Source organism: Mercurialis annua, linkage group LG3, assembly GCF_937616625.2.
Source record: "Mercurialis annua linkage group LG3, ddMerAnnu1.2, whole genome shotgun sequence".
Lineage (NCBI taxonomy): Eukaryota > Viridiplantae > Streptophyta > Magnoliopsida > Malpighiales > Euphorbiaceae > Mercurialis > Mercurialis annua.
The window spans coordinates 57,086,009-57,105,999 of NC_065572.1; the positions used below are offsets into that span (position 1 = coordinate 57,086,009).

The 19,991-nt window shown below is 35.1% G+C and overlaps 2 protein-coding genes across 2 annotated transcripts; both read right to left on the reverse strand.

The window, feature by feature from the left end:
• Nucleotides 1-989: 989 nt before the first annotated feature.
• Nucleotides 990-5,586, reverse strand: LOC126672714 (uncharacterized). The gene is made up of 5 exons (XM_056105052.1): nucleotides 5,509-5,586; nucleotides 4,490-4,581; nucleotides 1,438-1,660; nucleotides 1,224-1,356; nucleotides 990-1,127 (listed from the first exon to the last, which is right to left on the reverse strand). Exons 3-5 carry the CDS (start codon nucleotides 1,656-1,658, stop codon nucleotides 990-992), a joined length of 492 nt encoding a protein of 163 aa, XP_055961027.1. The 5' UTR covers nucleotides 1,659-1,660; nucleotides 4,490-4,581; nucleotides 5,509-5,586.
• LOC126672716 (uncharacterized) lies at nucleotides 4,721-18,376 on the reverse strand. The gene is made up of 6 exons (XM_050366672.1): nucleotides 18,184-18,376; nucleotides 9,872-9,954; nucleotides 9,694-9,816; nucleotides 5,666-5,886; nucleotides 5,509-5,584; nucleotides 4,721-4,741 (listed from the first exon to the last, which is right to left on the reverse strand). Exons 1-6 carry the CDS (start codon nucleotides 18,374-18,376, stop codon nucleotides 4,721-4,723), a joined length of 717 nt encoding a protein of 238 aa, XP_050222629.1.
• Nucleotides 18,377-19,991: the final 1,615 nt, after the last annotated feature.

Genomic DNA, 19,991 nt, shown 5'->3' on the forward strand with positions numbered 1-19,991 from the left:
GGGGCTCGCTGCTGCATCTGCTGCATCGCCGCTGCAACCGCAATCTGGACCTGATCACGGATCGTATCCGCGAACTGAGCGATGAGATCAGTATGGAACCTCGCATCGGCGGCTGGCGACATGGTCTGAGAGGAGCTGCCGGCTCGTCTACTAGAAGTACCCCGTTGCGAGGCTACGTACTCAGAACCAACTGAGCCTAATCCGTAGATACGCCGCTTCCTCACCCCCTCAACAGCAAGATAAACTTCGTCCGAATCCACTGGGGTAGATGTTGTACTCCCCTCGGCTGTCTGTGTAGCGGCCAGCATCTCCTGCTCAAAACGCTCCTACAAAAACAATTTAAAACAATTAGTTTCATATGAATTACGTGTTTCAAACAACTTAAACATTAATTTTAATAAAAATCCGGCAGCATTTCGTTTATTAAATGAACATCACCCATTTTTCAGGGAAATCCTGCAAACTTCAAAATGTACAAAATAACATATATCAACAACCAAACCACTTAATTCAAAGGAATAACAATGATACCTAATTCAAATAAAATAAATTACGTGTTTCAACAATTGAGCTATTATATTCAAACTATTTAACTACTTAAACTATTTGAATACTACTTTCAAATAATAAAGTTTTAAAAAAATACTTACAGCCGCAATCCTCGCGCGCTCATCCACGAATCGGGTCGGGTCAGCCTTCAGAGTGTGCATCCTCCTATGCACCTCAGCATGTGTCGGCTCGCGCCCCAGCTCCTTAGCCTGCCAGACAAATTTAGTAATTATAAGTTCATTTAACAAAAAAATATAACATAAAATACTATAATAATTAAAATAAAAGATAAATATCAAAACAGCCTTATGCTTCAAAGCAGACATCGACCCTCCGGTATGTCGAACCGGTCCAGTGCCAGCTCCGGCCGGCTCGCTCATCCGATTGGCCCGCGCCTGGGCCGATTTCTTCTTTGCCTCATCAGAGTCTCAAACTCTCTCTCAGGCCTGCCACACGTCGTCTGTAATAGACACGTCTCTCTCACGAGAATTCTTGTAGGTGGACAACCTGTCAGAATACCAGTTCGCAGCATGCTTCTCGAAAGTACTTCGGATGACTCGTTCCTCGAATTCGTCCTCCTAGAAGAATTTTTTCTGCAAAAGTGTTAATTTTAAGAAATTAATTAAAATAATAAATATATATATATAAAATATATAAAGTTTTAATTAAATTACCTTAAACTCCTCGATGTAAAAAGAAACAGCGTCCTCAAGCAAAAACCTCCAAGCGGTGCCTACTGCCCACCACTGACTCTGGAAGATTTCCCGCAACTCTCTAGATACCGTGCTGGTATCGAGCAACCTGGTCCTGTAAGTCGAAAATCAACATGACTTAGAAAAAATTATATATAACAAATTTATTACTACGAAATATAAATTTTTTATTTACCTCTGTGCGTTGGGGATGACTCGGATTCTGCCAGTGGCATCCAATACTTCCCCCTCAACAGGCTGGCACCGAGCTCGAGGTCTACGAGGTGCTGGAGCTGGCTGCACACCCTCTTGCGCCTCAGCCACCTCTGGAGGTGCTGTCTGGTCGTCCTCCTCCTCAACAACCGCTAGTGTGGGGGGCCGAGTCCGGCCTGTCCCACTAGCACTCCTCCCTCGCATATCTGCAAATAAATCAATATTAAACACATAACATACATACATATACATATAAATCATAAAACAAAATTAGTTTTTGAATGAACATCTAAGATATAACTACCTAATACAAAATTTACCTACTAATCGTCATCGTCATCGTCTTCAAGTATATCTTCTTCGTCTGATATTGACGGCACTTCTTCTTCGTCCTCGACCTCTGGAGGAGCGAAAAACACATCTGTTTCAACTTCCCCGACCGGATCAACCAACATTCTTGAAACCTCATCTGTTATAACGTTTAGAGGTTGTTCTATAATGTCCTCTTGAAACGCTGGAGTAATGGAATCGGGCATGTCTATCTCTGATCTGGCCCTCATCTTACATACTGTCCACCAGTTGACCTTATCTTTCTTTTTACTTGGATATGTGCAGTAATGTACTTGACCGGACTGCCCGGCCAAAATAAATGGTTCGTATTTTCCGTACTTCCGTTTATGATTGACGTCCACAATATTATATCGAGGATGCACTGACATACCTCTATCAGTCGGATCGAACCAATTACACTTGAACAAGGCAGTTCTCTTAATTGGCAGAGCCGGGTACTCCAACTCAAGAACATCTGTTAATATGCCATAAAAATCACTTTCCATTGGAGCGTAGAGTGATCCTTTGACGCAAACTCACTATTCATGGTTAATTGATTCTCCCCATAAGCCTTTGTTTGAAATTTAAACCCGTTTACAAAATATCCTTGAAAATGGTTCGCTTGCCTAAGCGGTCCCTTAGCCAGACTCGAAATATACGGATTACTTATATAGTTAGTTTGCGCCTGTACCACATAAATGTATACTTGTCAGACCTTTTACATAAGAAGTACGAGATAATCTGAAAAATCATTTTGGATACTTACATATCGTTCAAACCAAGAGGCAAATTCAGTCTCGAGTTTCACTTCTACTTGAACTTGGGTGATTCCGGGATTGATTTCGTACAACTCGTCAACATACAAACTTTAAAAAGAACCCAATACTTGTTATTAGAGTAAGGTCATGTATTTGACAAATAAATTTAAAAGTAGAGTACGACTTACTCCTTGTAATGCTCGATTTCAGGACAGTTCAAGAGAATGTAACTATGGGCGGCGGTGTATTCGTCCTCCTCCAAACTTCGTTTTTTAGAAGCACCTATAGGTCGGCCATTCAGTTTGAAGATTGATAGCCGATCTACATCATCATCCACGACATCATCACGTGTCTCGTTTTGTTGCAGCCGGTCATGCAGCGTCGGATCACCGTCATTAAAGTAAAATGACGCAAATTTGGCTATTTCTTCGTACAAATATCCGGTGGCAATGCTACCTTCCACTTTAGCTTTGTTGGTCACTTTCCGTTTCAATTTTCTCAGATATCTGTGCAATCAAATTATTACGGTGTTAACACATTTTTTTGATAGTTTTCAATGAATTTTAAAATTAAAGAATACTTAACCTTTCAAAGGGATACATCCACCGATATTGCACAGGGCCTGCCAGCTTCGCTTCGTAGGGTAGGTGTATAGGAAGATGTTCCATTGAATCAAAAAAGCTAGGCGGAAAGATACGTTCCAACTTGCACAATATTTTCGCAATGTCTTTCTCCATCTCAATTAGGTCGTCCTCTTTAAGCGTTGTGCAAGTCAGGTCTTTAAAAAAGATGCTCAACTCTGTAATAGGTTCCCACACGGACGGATGAAGAAATTCTCGAAAAGCAATTGGCAAGAGACGCTGCATGAAAACATGACAGTCGTGGCTTTTCATACCGATTATTTTCAGCTTTTTCAAATCGACACACCTACCCAAAACGGAGTGCCTGTCATTCCCAGGCCATATGGGTTCTTCGGCCGCACGCATCATATGATAAAACTTCTGAGCTTCTGCATTCGGAGGCTCTTCTGTCCATACTTTGGGACCACCAGCATCAGTAACCATTCTCTGGAATGAACTGCAACCCTCGTCTTCATTTCTATGCTCCCACATGTTTTCCGCTTGCAGAACATTAACAGGCACCTCGACCCTCCTATTTTCCTCACCATGGTGAGTCCAGACGTGGTAATTACTCACAAACTCGTCTGTGTATAGATGAAACTCCACTTCGTCAACAGTTCGAAAAGCAGTGTTCCGGCATTTGGGTTTAGGGCAAGGGCATTTAATCTGAGCCCCACTCATACACTCGGGGTGTTGCAAAGCAAAGTTCAAAAACTCCCTAACGTTACTGATGTACCCTTCAGTCAACAATCCTCTGACCAGTCTCCCACTATACATCCAACTGCGGTCTGAATTCATTTCTGCAACACGTACATTTAGGTGGGTTTAATACTCGGTTACAGCAAAGTCAATGTAATTGACCGCTTAAAAAGGTAGGGCCCTATCCCATTCGCAAAACTGGGTCTACTTAATACGATCACGATATATGTATAAATACGGAGAAAAATATTTGGCAGCCTTCCGGCGCAGTTCTCCAAGTGCATTATCAAATATATGCTGAATAACGCGAAATACATATTCCGTTAGGAAATAGCGTTACGCAGCATATACTAGATAGCCACCGGAGAACATACAACGGAAAACTACCAAATATTTTTCTACCGCATCTACACATATATTTTTTCCGTGATCGAATTACGTAGACACCAGTTTTACGAACTGTACACACGTACAATCCTGTGTCGTTCAATCTCTTGAGGACACGGGACGGGTTTTCTACGGCTAGGTGAAATTTTATTCGGTGTGAATAAAATCTTTTGTAGTTTGTTTTAAGTTTATTGAGTTTACTACAATTAAACAAAAAAAAACAAAAAACAACGGTACTTACTTGTTGTAGAGCAGAACCGCAATAAAAAAGGGAAATATGAACGGAAGATATCAAAAATCAACAGCTATCACCAAACTGTCAACCGGACACAACTGCAGCAATAGTTAAAGTATAAGTTTTTTTAATACTAAAAAAACTTATCAATTGATAATATACTTTTATTAACCATTAATTAGTTATTATATAAGTTTTTAACGAAAAACGGGCAGCATTTCCCTTAAAAAAAGAGCATCACCCATTTTCCAGGGAAGCCTGCAAGCAAACAAAGCTTTTTCAAAAACATCCAACACACAATTTCAACTACCAAAACAAATTGTAGTAATAATTTACTTTATTTACTTACTTATAAACGTGATAACATATTTATTATATATTAAGTTACTTTAAATAAAAAACTAACCAACCTAATTTACATATATTGAAACAAAATATATTTAATTAGTATGATAAGCTAACATACACAAAAATCTAACCTAATTTTAGGTATTAAAATCTAACATAATTTAAACCTATTTTTAAATTAATTAAAAAATACTACACCCTAAACACTTAATGAACCAACTGTAATAAATAAATTCTAATCTAATTAACAATTAATCCATTATTTAAAAATAAACTATTTTCAATTAACCTAATTTAAATTAGACTAACTTCAATTAACCTAATTTTTAATCTAACATAATTGACAATTCTAATTAATTTATATTTAATTAATTAGAATTGTAAATATTGAATATAACCTAAACTTAAGAATTAACCTAAACTTAATAATTAACCTAAAAATATTAACCTAAAATAAAAAAATTATTTTAATTTAACCAAATTACACTAAATAATAACCTAATGTAATTATTAAGCCTAATTTAACAAATGATCAACCTAACTAAATTCACTAAACCTATATACAGTAAATAATAATCTAATTTAATTAACCCTACTTAAACAAATTAAACAAAATTTATATAAATTAAACCTAATTTAATAAATAAAACCTAATTGAATTAACTAGGTTAGGTTACCTGCGAACTGAAGGAGGAGGCTGATGGCAGTCGGACGGCGGGTGGCAGCGGCACCGAAAATTTGGAAACCGATTTTCTATTTTTAAATAAAAAACAAATTAAAAACCCAAATTAATTAAAAACTACCAAATAAAAGAGAAAGAAACAAGACACTTACCTGGACGGGGAAGGAGCGGCGGTGAAGGAAAGAGCAGCAGCAGCGGTGGAGGAAAGAGGGGCGGTGGAGGAAGGAGCGGCAATGAACGGCAACAATGGAGAAGAAGAAAGAAACGGCAGAGAGAGCGGCGGTGGAGGAAGGAAGAGCGGTGGAGGAAGGATCAGCGGTGGAGGAAGGAGCGCCGGTGGAGGAAGGAGCGCCGGAGAAGAAGAGAGAAACGGCTGAGAGGGAAAAAAAGAAACTGAAGGGCACTGGAATTCGACGGATTCAATTTAATAGGTTTCAATTTAGCGACGGATTTATATCCGTCGCTAAATTAAACAAATCCGTCGCTATGGATAAATGGAACGATACGTTTCATTAATGCATACATTAGCGACGGATATCAAAAATCCGTCGCTACATTTAGCGACGGATAATTGATATCCGTCGCTAAGACGGGCTCAGTGAAACGGTGTCACGACCCGATTTCCACCTCGAAACTCGAGACGAGACCGGCGCTAGGGAATGGGAATGGTTGTTCCGAAACCCGTAGCAAGCCTAAAACCTCTATAAATTTTTCGCCTCCTAAATATAAATATAGATCGTATCTCGCGTACGACCCGTTTTCAGAAAACACCGTTAAAATATTTTTCCACTTTAACGTGGAAAACACATTCTGAAAATATTCATATAGGCGATATCGCGTTTCCAGAAATGCTGGTTGAATAACCCCAGTTATTCTGACCCACGCACATTTCTGAAAACCGGTGCGGTGGTACAGGGACTTGGCTCACGTGCCTTGCCTCGCAGGCACCCCTGTCTCAAACCGCGCACCCGAACAATATGTTTAATAAAATATATCGAACACTTTCCTTTTCAAAGCGTTATATCAAACATATTTAAAAACATGCACAACAGGCACACAAACGTAAGGCCAGCTAAAACTACACACAGTGTCTTTGCAGACCAAAGACACGAAGCTTGGCCCACCCGTAGGGGACACCATAAAACACCATATGCCTATTAAGTAGCCACTTATTAGAGCTAGACAAAGTCAGGTTCCTATCAGAGTATATAGACAGAGGAACCATGACGTGGCTACAGGCATATCAAACCTATATACACTATTGCAGCAGCTAAGAGTTTAAAGTGTTATTTACATAAGAACAAGATAAGCTTCCCTGATGGAAAAGGGTGGAAGCTCGACCAGAACCCGGTAGCTAAGTACCTGAAAATAATAAACAACAACGGGGTCAGAAATATAAAATATTTCTGAGTGAGTAGATAGGTTTACAGTTAAATACCAAAATCGCGTATAGACAAAATATCGGTATATAAAAATATTACCAGTCCTCGATCCATATGAAACCCTAATCCTGATTACGTTATAATGCTATCATATATATAATGCATATGCACAGCTCTTGTTTAATACAGGATGAGCTGTATACATATGTATCACAGCCATCTTGACTCTGTATAGGGTTGCTGGGCCGGAACTTAAATCACTGCCACCTCAGGACTACCCATTAGGTTTAAGCCGCTTAGCAAGCATCTGGCTTAAAACCAAATCTCAGTATGTATGCTTATAATATTTACCTCTCATCTAGTTCATTAACACCGGTGATCACACAGTCCTATTGTTGCCCAATAGATAGCTCGTTTCAGTGGATCTTCCTTGGCTAAGTTTCATACTTAGTGCGATTTATGATTTAAAATCAATTGAATACTAATATTCAAAAGTAAACAAATGAACTCACAAACACCGCTAGATCTGGAACTTAATCCTGTGGTTGTGGTTAGACTGCTGGCTAGCTGGTCGGACTAAACACACAAAGCAAACAGGATAAAACACATCAATATATGTTTCCTATAAACTTCTAGGTCCTTAAACCCAGATCTAGGTCAAACATATAATCATTTAAACATATAGCACTTATGGTCTGTTTTCTTTTAAAACCATATTATAAATTCTCGTTTTGAGAAAACGTTCTAACTTCTCTCTAGAAGTTATTTTAGGTATTGCAATACCTAGAGAAATCCATTTATAGTATAGACCTAATTGTCAAAACAATTCTCGGTCATATACTAAGTATTTAGCAAAACCGATTGCTAAATCTTTAAAACCGTTTAAACGTTGACTTTAACTCTTTTAAAGTCCATTATAAACGTTTAACTTTACTTTTAAAATCTCCTTTTAAAAGTCTTTAGGTTTAGTTTTGGAACTCATTTCACTTTCTTCCAAAAGAAGTTATTGTTTTAAAACGTTTTCGGATCAACAAAACTACGTCAAGTTCTTAGGGCAAAAAGCCCCGAAAAGTCCCCCCTTATCGACATCTCGGCATGGTGCACGATCGTGCACCTTGGGGTAGTGCACGATCGTGCACAACTGGTGCACGTTCGTGCACCCCAGATGGTGCACGTTCGTGCACCTTGGGTGCACGTTCGTGCACCCTCTCATGGTGCACGTTCGTGCACCAAATGGTGCACGTTCGTGCACCCGAGTGCACAGCCCCGAGAAAGTTGATTTCTCGGGCTTTCCGACGTGCTTTAACTCCATTTTTCCGTCCCTAACACGTATACACATTCCAATCTATCCATATTCACGTTCGAAACGTAAAACTAATACGTTTACGTTCGATTCGATACGGTAACCGTTTATAAACAAATATATATTCGAAATATATCGATATATATCAAAATAAACGTTTAATACGGGTATACTACCTCGATTACTTGAGTAATCGTTGAAGAAATGGAGTTAGAATCGAGAAATGGACGAAGTGGTTCGGAAACCCTAAGTCGCCGCACTGTTTGAGAGCAAGCTGCTCAATTTTTCTTTCTGAAATGAAAGAATGAAGGAGATGGCCTTCATTTGGTGCATATGTTGTATATATATAGTATTGGCTAAAGTACTCTTTAGTACTAGCTCAATCATGCACTTTAAACCAACTTCTAAACTAGTCGTTTGTAGTCTAAACGGAAACGATTTCCAAATTTCATGAAAATTTTACCAAAAATCAAATAAAATATAACGAGAATAAAAATATTATTTTTATTCCCATCCGACATATATTTTATCCTTAATAAATCATTTTTGATTTATTAACGCCGCATTGACTGCGCTTGATAAAATTTCTGCTTCCAAATTTTATCAAATTTTCACGATAACCTTTTTAAAATATTTTGCGAATATTGGCACCAAAAATATTCGCTAGGGACTTATGAATTATTCTGCACCCAATTCATAAATCCATATTCTCTCCGTTAACTATATAACTAATCAAATTTAAATTCTAAAAATTTAAATTTGCAATCCTATAGCCATATTAAAAATTTAGGGACACTTGTAAATTAAATTTATCTTTAAATTTAATTTACCTACTCCCGTCTAATAAAATATTAGACACGTGGCTATATTTTAACTCTTAAATTTTCGGGTTATTACATTCTCTCCCCCCTTATATAAATTCGTCCTCGAATTTACATATACTTACTTTTCACTTATTATCCAAATTTCACTTATACTTAATCTCAATTTATGCTTTAGAGAGCATAGTATCATCTTGTCTGGCATTTTCAATCATATCCCTCTTCCTCGCTGTTGTTCTTATCATCTGTTTGAACTTCTGTTCAGCAGCAGATTATCCACTTTATATACTCCTCTTGATCCTATAACTCGTATAGAATACCTTTTTACTCCTTAGTTTAGCGTCCTACAACGCATTCCAAGAACTAATCTCTAGTCTCTTTCTTGCTAAGCGATCCAAATAGGTTGGTATAAGTTAATACCATTTAACTTACTCCAGGGTTATCATAAAACTAGGTTACCTTTGCTAGCTTCTGATAATTCCTCTTTTAGTATATCACCTTTGTCGCACATCTTTATTTATTTTTATTTTTCTTTCTTTTGTTTTCTTTTCAACCGTAGTTGTTTGTTTATGGCTCATCTTATTATTGAGATGATTTTTTTTTTTTTAGTATGTTTTATGATTACTATTTCATAAACCAACTACTTATCTTTTACTTTCCTTATATTTCTATACCTTATATAGAATGTCCTTTATTTTCTTCCACAATCTATAGTAACTTCCTGTTACAGATTGGGTAACTGATCTTCTCTCTTGCAGGAATGTGGTTGTATAGGTGTGGGTGTGGTTATAATCTAACTACCTCACTATGAAACACCTTCTAATTTCCTTTACAATCACCGCAAAACTATACTTTCATTCCTAGTTTTTCGGGATTTCCAATGTTAATTAGACTTCTTAACTTCTTCTCCATATACATATCTTCCTTGTTCACAGCTAACAGTTTTCATAACTGTGCTATAGCTGTTACTATCATGTTTAATTAACTGACTATCAACTGTAGTTCCATTTTCAAAACATTTTCACATTAAAACAAAAGGTTTATTAAATATTTTTCCACTTTTAGTCGGCCATGCATTATGCATTTCTAACCCGACACTCAAAATACATGTACGCTACATGTATATTCCGTTACCAGTCAGCCTAGACTTCACAGTCATATGGCCCGGTTCTCGGAATTTATCTTCTGAAATTACTGTCTCAACACAGTTTTCAAATTCATTTTGTATACATATATGGAGCTTATGTTGACAATTCCAAGCTAACTAAAGTTTATACTTACTATCGTGATCACTTGCGCTTTTGGCTCACTGCCAAAATTCACGCAAGTTTCACAGCATCACCTTCATCTTCAAGCATCATATTCCTCTCCGTTCGTCAATCGCAACGGTTAAAACTTAGATAACCGTCCTGGGATTATCCTATCCCAATATCAAACCGATCTAACGGTTCGATCACTAGTTAATGGGGTTTTACTATATTCTGTTAGTATCCAGATAATATCTGAAACTTACTTCTTCAGTTCACTATTTTTTTATCTCCTTCTTACCTTGATAACATTTTTATCTTATGTTAATCCAAGGTTTATTATACTGTTTAAGTATATTGTTTATTTATTAAATAATTAATAATCATTAATTAATGAATACCTTGTTTGACACGACTTCACAAAGTCTGTCTGTCGTTAACATAATCAACGACTCTCTTTATTCAAATCAGAACTAGTAGTGTAACTACTTGGTTCTGAAAATTATTTTCCTCTTCATCATCTTTCTTTTAACTATTCGTTATTATTTATTAGTTAAGTGCCGAGGTTTACTCCTCTCAGACTTATGAGTTTTGGTTTATCTAACCACTCGTTTGGATTCAAGAGATATGTCCATTACTGACATCTGCTCTGTCTGTAAGACCAATCTCAAATCCATTTTAATTAAACACATGCGTATGACTTTGTTCACCGACAGTTACTTGAAGTCAAACTAACCGAGTTGTGTTTAATTATATCCTACTCTCTCTTATCTTAATCGCAGTTATCTTCTATTATCTAGTCTTGAACTTTTATTTATCATAAAAGTCCATCACTAGACTTATCTCTTAGTCTATCTTAGAGTAAGAATGTAAATTCTCACTTCCTACTCTTCTCAATCCTTAGTAATTTCTGATGTTTCGGAATGAAACATTAGAATCCAGATCTTTATTGTTTATTATGAACAATAAAATCACATCTTATCTTCGCTATCTTGTATCCTACCTTGAGTTTATTATAGAGTTTTCGTTCGAGTATGCTTACATTTTAAAACAAATACAGTTTGTTTTGTAAACAAATTGTTTCTCAACAATTTATTTCACAACAATTTTATTTTATAAACAAATGGTTTCTCAAAACAATCGTTTCAAACATATGTGCATATACACATATTCACCCACATATATAAGTATATATGTGTGTACCAGCTGGATTTTTCTTTAAATTCATCTCTTCAAAACTGTGAATCTAACAATTCACATTTTTAAAACTTTTGTACAATTGTGGCTCAGGGTGATGACATCTCTCATCCCCAAAGAGTTGCTATGCAATCCACTTTCTCTTTGATATACTAATATACATGATGCATGTCCTAACAAAATCCTTTTGTATAAGTATATGGAATTTAAGTATTCCTTTTTCTATAGTGATTGTTGCAATATGCATTCATGATGCATCTGAGCACAATAATACATTCTTTTAAAACAAATCCGCAATACTCATTCTGTAAGCTTCTTTCAAACTACTTCTCCGTAATATTTCAAGTTTCTTAATCCTAATAATTTATCCTCACATTAGGATTATTATTGCTTTACATCATTTGATTGATTATCAATAATTATTGATTTTTCCTATTTAAGGATGTACATTTCTAACATCCATAACTTATCAATTCTCATTTATCATTTACCTTTTAATGTTTATTTGTATGTGTATTTCTTTTTGTTTAAGAATATAATTTATATCTGTAGTTTATGTTTTCCAATTCTATCGTGATATTGAAAACACATAAACAGACTGACTTAAACATCAAACACATAACTAAACATTACCAGACGATGATCGCGAAGACGGAAACGCCTCACGAATCATCGGGCCTTTACCTCGCCCTCCGCGGAATTTCAGTTTTCCCTTATCCTTTCCCCCTCGCGGAACAAAGTAGGGGTTGTAGTGCCTCGTGGGTCCAGAGTTTCCTACCCCAGGAAATGTAGCAGTAGGTTCTTCAGGTTTGGTGTAATAGTACGGCTGGAGGGGTATGTCATTCCTCCTCAACTTACTTTCTATCTGCTTTGCACGCCCAGCCAGATATGCTACAGAATCAGACTTTACCGCCATGAGTTCCTCGAACTCAGGCCCCAAACCTTTGACGTACCTACTCGCAACTTCCTCACCATCACGAACTAACTCAGGTACTTCTTCACATAAACGCATAAACTCAACAGTATATGCCTCCACATTCAAATCTTCCCTAGTATACTTATCCATATAATCCCTCAGCCTATCCAAACTTTGGTTCTCTTGCACCTCCCACTCGCTCACGTATTCCCATGACTGATTCGGCGAGTGTCTTATTTGCTGTTGAACCCTCCTTAGATGGTCCACCTCAGCTAAGAACTCTTTTACCTTAAATCTCAGATAAGCTGATGTAGCAGTCGATTCAGATACAGAGCTATGGCTATTTCCAGTACTGTTTATGTCTTCATTCAACATTCTCTCTAATTCCTCTACTCCAATAGCATCCTCCCATATGTCCATGTCACATGCTGATGTTGAGTCAACAGCCTCTATGGGAACAGATGTATCAGGTATAACAGGCAAACCTGGCACACTATGTGGATCAGACCCCACATGCGTATGAGCTCTACTAGGCCCAGACATACTGAAACACATGAAATTTCAGCATAAGTACCGTATGTAATAGTTGTAGAAAAATCACATTTTCATATAACAGGTATCAACTATTAAACCTATATAAGCAAAACATATAACAATCACACACAATTCAGAGAAAATCTAACTATTTTCTCGAACAAAAATTCAGAGGAAATCTTCGCTTTGTCCTGTGTTCAAACAGAACCATTCTCCTCAAATACTGGTCATCTGTTCTGACCATTCCGCTCCATGTTTGTAACGTGTTTCCAACTTAGGAACATCTCACATGTTTCATCAGTTATAACGTATCTCGAACACAAGAACAACTCATGTGTTCTTAATCAAAACATCAATACACACTACACACATGTATAGTTGCTATCTATAGCTGATTGTATTCAATAACTGACAACTGATCAAGACATGACTCGAATCCTATGTTGCTGCAATAGTTCACTAGGAATTCTTATGACTTCTAGTACTTCTACTTAATAAATATCAGCAACAATTTTTGAGACATTCAAGTCCTAAAACATTGCTCTGATACCACACTTGTCACGACCCGATTTCCACCTCGAAACTCGAGCCGAGACCGGCGCTAGGGAATGGGAATGGTTGTTCCGAAACCCGTAGCAAGCCTAAAACCTCTATAAATTTTTCGCCTCCTAAATATAAATATAGATCGTATCTCGCGTACGACCCGTTTTCAGAAAACACCGTTAAAACATTTTTCCACTTTAACGTGGAAAACACATTCTGAAAATATTCATATAGGCGATATCGCGTTTTCAGAAATGCTGGTTGAATAACCCCAGTTATTCTGACCCACGCACATTTCTGAAAACCGGTGCGGTGGTACAGGGACTTGGCTCACGTGCCTTGCCTCGCAGGCAGCCCTGTCTCAAACCGCGCACCCGAACAATATGTTTAATAAAATATATCGAACACTTTCCTTTTCAAAGCGTTATATCAAACATATTTAAAAACATGCACAGCAGGCACACAAACGTAAGGCCAGCTAAAACTACACACAGTGTCTTTGCAGACCAAAGAAACGAAGCTTGGCCCACCCGTAGGGGACACCATAAAACACCATATGCCTATTAAGTAGCCACTTATTGGAGCTAGACAAAGTCAGGTTCCTATCAGAGTATATAGACAGAGGAACCATGACGTGGCTACAGGCATATCAAACCTATATACACTATTGCAGCAGCTAAGAGTTTAAAGTGTTATTTACATAAGAACAAGATAAGCTTCCCTGATGGAAAAGGGTGGAAGCTCGACCAGAACCCGGTAGCTAAGTACCTGAAAATAATAAACAACAACGGGGTCAGAAATATAAAATATTTCTGAGTGAGTAGATAGGTTTACAGTTAAATACCAAAATCGCGTATAGACAAAATATCGGTATATAAAAATATTACCAGTCCTCGATCCATATGAAACCCTAATCCTGATTACGTTATAATGCTATCATATATATAATGCATATGCACAGCTCTTGTTTAATACAGGATGAGCTGTATACATATGTATCACAGCCATCTTGACTCTGTATAGGGTTGCTGGGCCGGAACTTAAATCACTGCCACCTCAGGATTACCCATTAGGTTTAAGCCGCTTAGCAAGCATCTGGCTTAAAACCAAATCTCAGTATGTATGCTTATAATATTTACCTCTCATCTAGTTCATTAACACCGGTGATCACACAGTCCTATTGTTGCCCAATAGATAGCTCGTTTCAGTGGATCTTCCTTGGCTAAGTTTCATACTTAGTGCGATTTATGATTTAAAATCAATTGAATACTAATATTCAAAAGTAAACAAATGAACTCACAAACACCGCTAGATCTGGAACTTAATCCTGTGGTTGTGGTTAGACTGCTGGCTAGCTGGTCGGACTAAACACACAAAGCAAACAGGATAAAACACATCAATATATGTTTCCTATAAACTTCTAGGTCCTTAAACCCAGATCTAGGTCAAACATATAATCATTTAAACATATAGCACTTATGGTCTGTTTTCTTTTAAAACCATATTATAAATTCTCGTTTTGAGAAAACGTTCTAACTTCTCTCTAGAAGTTATTTTAGGTATTGCAATACCTAGAGAAATCCATTTATAGTATAGACCTAATTGTCAAAACAATTCTCGGTCATATACTAAGTATTTAGCAAAACCGATTGCTAAATCTTTAAAACCGTTTAAACGTTGACTTTAACTCTTTTAAAGTCCATTATAAACGTTTAACTTTACTTTTAAAATATCCTTTTAAAAGTCTTTAGGTTTAGTTTTGGAACTCATTTCACTTTCTTCCAAAAGAAGTTATTGTTTTAAAACGTTTTCGGATCAACAAAACTACGTCAAGTTCTTAGGGCAAAAAGCCCCGAAAAGTCCCCCCTTATCGACATCTCGGCATGGTGCACGATCGTGCACCTTGGGGTAGTGCACGATCGTGCACAACTGGTGCACGTTCGTGCACCCCAGATGGTGCACGTTCGTGCACCTTGGGTGCACGTTCGTGCACCAAATGGTGCACGTTCGTGCACCCGAGTGCACAGCCCCGAGAAAGTTGATTTCTCGGGCTTTCCGACGTGCTTTAACTCCATTTTTCCGTCCCTAACACGTATACACATTCCAATCTATCCATATTCACGTTCGAAACGTAAAACTAATACGTTTACATTCGATTCGATACGGTAACCGTTTATAAACGAATATATATTCGAAATATATCGATATATATCAAAATAAACGTTTAATACGGGTATACTACCTCGATTACTTGAGTAATCGTTGAAGAATGGAGTTAGAATCGAGAAATGGACGAAGTGGTTCGGAAACCCTAAGTCGCCGCACTTTTTGAGAGCAAGCTGCTCAATTTTTCTTTCTGAAATGAAAGAATGAAGGAGATGGCCTTCATTTGGTGCATATGTTGTATATATATAGTATTGGCTAAAGTACTCTTTAGTATTAGCTCAATCATGCACTTTAAACCAACTTCTAAACTAGTCATTTGTAGTCTAAACGGAAACGATTTCCAAATTTCGTGAAAATTTTACCAAAAATCAAATAAAATATAACGAGAATAAAAATATTATTTTTATTCCCATCCGACATATATTTTTTCCTTAATAAATCATTTTTGATTTATTAACGCCGCATTGACTGCGCTTGATAAAATTTCTGCTTCCAAATTTTATCAAATTTTCACGATAACCTTTTTAAAATATTTTGCGAATATTGGCACCAAAAATATTCGCTAGGGACTTATGAATTATTCTGCACCCAATTCATAAATCCATATTCTCTCCGTTAACTATATAACTAATCAAATTTAAATTCTAAAAATTTAAATTTGCAATCCTATAGCCATATTAAAAATTTAGGGACACTTGTAAATTAAATTTATCTTTAAATTTAATTTACCTACTCCCGTCTAATAAAATATTAGACACGTGGCTATATTTTAACTCTTAAATTTTCGGGTTATTACAAACGGTGAGTTTCATAGAGCCCGTGTTAGCGACGGATAACTAATTCGTCGCTACATTTAGCGACGGATTTCATAGACCCGTCGCTAATACACGATAAAAATAGGGCGGGAGATTTCGCGCCAAGCGATATTAGGATTTTGGCGACGGATTTTACATCCGTCGCCAAATCCGTCGGGAAAATTGAATTTAGCGACGGATATAGTATCCGTCGCTAAATTCCGTCGGGAAAACACTGAATTTTAGTAGTGGGGAAATTTTTGATTTAACGACGGATTTTAGCCATTTACCAACAAAAAACTTAATTTACCGACCTATTTCAGCCTTTAGCGACGGAAAAATCCGTTACTAAAATGCAGTTTTCTAGTAGTGCTTTTTTTTCTTTCTTTCATTCCATTTCAATGAAATTTCGTAATAAATTTTATCTAATATTTTTAAAAATTCATCTATATTTTCGATCTATAACACAAGCAACAAAAATATAAGATAAAAAAGAATCTGCGATGAAAAATTTGACCGGATTCGTCCCAAAAAATTAAAATTCATCATGCCATCACAAATCCTCTTATTCAGAATCTTCTTGTTCTACTTCTTCTTCTTCTTTCTATATTGTTTTGAATTGTATTAGTATCGTTTTCTGGCAGTTTTTTTAATTTTTTTAATGAAATCATCATTTTCTTCATTAATTATGTTTTGACCTGATTTTTAAACGTTTCGTAATTATATTTTAGAAACCGTTTGAAACTATTTTTTAAAAATTGTTTTAAATGTTTGAAATTTTGGTAAACCGTTTGAAATTATTTTTTGAAACTACTCTTTTTTGAGACTTTAAAATTGTTTTTTGAAACTGTTATTTTTGAAACTGTTTGAAATTGTTTTTATAAATTATTTTAAACTATTTGAAATTTTTATAGATTGTTAGAAATTATTTGTTTGAAACCGTTTGAAACTATTATTTTTAGAAATTTCTATAAACCGTTTGAGAAAAAAAAAGTAATATGTGATAATTAAGGACATGGATATATGACTTTGACGTGTCCGATCACACTCAATACTATGATTTTTCATTCGTTAGATATAAGCCTATATCTTGGTCTCTTTATTGTTTTTATTTTCTATTAAAAAAATTAAAAGTTAATCATAAAATCATTAAATTCAAATGTATTTTTTTATCCCTAAAGTTATTCTCAATGACAAATTATTTTGTTACTATTAAATAATAATGGAGGTCAATTTGATTCATTACTAATTGAAAATTACAAATAAGTATAGAATATTGGAAGGTTTCTGTTAAAACAAAATTACATACTTCCTTAAGAAGGTTATTACTTTCCTCAATACGAATTTGACACAATATAATAATTTGGTTTCTTTTATTTAGACTCATTTTGAAAAATAACAAAAAATAGAATTTCATCATAAATAAATCATATAGTTAATTGATAATCTAAATTTTTATGATAAAATAAGTATCTTTAAGGATGAAAAATTACCGACTTTTTCTTTTTTCTTTCAATAGCACCCCGACCTTATTAAACGTCAATTTTAACCTATTTTGTATTTTTAACTTTTAATTGCACTCTAAATTGAAAAAGTTAGAAGATTTTAAAAGATGAAAATATTAAAAAAAATCAATTTAAAGTTTATGTCATACTATTTTCTAATTGAACAAATTCAAATATATTCTTTAATTTAAAAAAATTTCAAATAAATCTTAAATAAAAAATTAATTAGAGATATTCTTTGAATCCACCGCTTTCGTCGAACCTGCGACCCGCCGCAGCCCACTGTACTTCTCCAATTTATAAACCATCGTGGCTATCAAAGAAATTAGTAGCTGGTTTGTGGTTCTGGCTTTTCCATAGAGAAACCATCTCCATGGAGAAGAAAGGTTCGTCTTTCCATTGTCTTTCCCATGGAAAAGACGAACTCTTCGTCTTCTCCATGGAGAAGACTTCATCCTTCCATGGAAGAACAAGCATACTTCGCTCGTCCTTCATGGAAGATGGTGGCAGGTCTAAGGGCGAGCGGTGGGTCTGAGAGAGGAAGGCGACCGAGTTGGAGGTCTCTTGTTTATTTAAATTAGTTTTTTAATAGTTTTTTAAATTTTATGGAGAAGATGGTTTTTTATGTAAGGGTCTATTTTGAATACTATCCAAATAAAACAATCAATTTGATGTTTCCGGGTGGAACAATTAAACAACGTCAGAATAAAAATTGACCGATATCAGGGTGCAATTGAAAGAAAAAAGTAAGTCGATAATTTTCCATCCTGTTAATTTTTTTGGATTAATTACATAAAAAAATCACGACCTGTATTCAAAATTCATTTCAATCACAACCTTTAAAAGGTTTTATATGAAATTATGATCTTTCATTTTAAAAAAAAAATTATCATTTTAGTATAATTTTGTAGACTAAATTTTTCAATAAACTATTAATAAAAGACATAAATTATAAATCAACACTAAATATTATTATCTTTCAGTATGTGGGATTTGTAATATTTAATCAGAAAAAATACATCAAATTTTCTTTGTCGATAAATTTGAAATAAAACGAAAAACCGTGTCTTTAAATGCCAATTTTTAAAAATCGTAATTAAAATAAAATTTTATCTAAAGATCGTGATTTTTTTATGAAATTAGCCCTTTTTTTTAGTTAATAATCCTATAGAAAACAAAAAAAAAGTAATAATAATAGTAGTCTTCCAATAAAAGGTATTTCATGTACTACATTAATGTCAATGCAAGACCAGGAAAAATAATAGATTTAATGTCTTAAAAAAACCCGACCTTTCATTCCCTTTTCAATCCTACCCTGACGTTGCAAATGTGTCAATTTTATCCTATTTTACATTTTTTTATTTCAATTGTACCCTAAAGCATAAAATGGACCTTTTTTTATTTGGCAAAAATTCTCTAAATTGACCTTTTTTGCATTTTATTAACTTTTTTATATTAAATTAACCATTTTTAAAAAAAATTATTGAACTTTTGTCAAATAAATAAAGGTCAATTTTATGCTTAAGGGTACAATTGAAATGAAAAAATACAAACTGAGGTAAAATTGATAATTTTTCTACGTCAAGATAGGATTGAAAAGGTGATGAAATGTCGAACTTTTTTAAAATATTAAGCCAAAATAATATTAATAAAAGAGAAGAATTAATCCTTTTATTCAACTCTAAAATCCACTCTTTCTAAAGATGAAAAAAGTTGAGGGGCCGGGGTTCCTAGATAGAAAATTAAACTTGAAGACCACTTTAAGAAAAGTGTAAAGTAATGTGGTTGGATATCTTCAACGCATTGACAAAAGTTAAGCGAGTGCATTCTTACATTTAAACGCGGTACTTCAATTCATAAATCAAAATTAAATAAATTTATTTTAATTTTTTAAAATTAATTAATTTCTTAAATTTGTATTCTGAGATCAAGTAAGGCATATTTTTATCAATCAAATAGATCTTTAAACTTTTATTTTGGAATTAAATAAATTTATTTCAAACGTTTTAGGCTAATTAGGTTTTCAAATTTGTATTTTCGGATCAAATAAGTCACCTTTTATGTTATCAG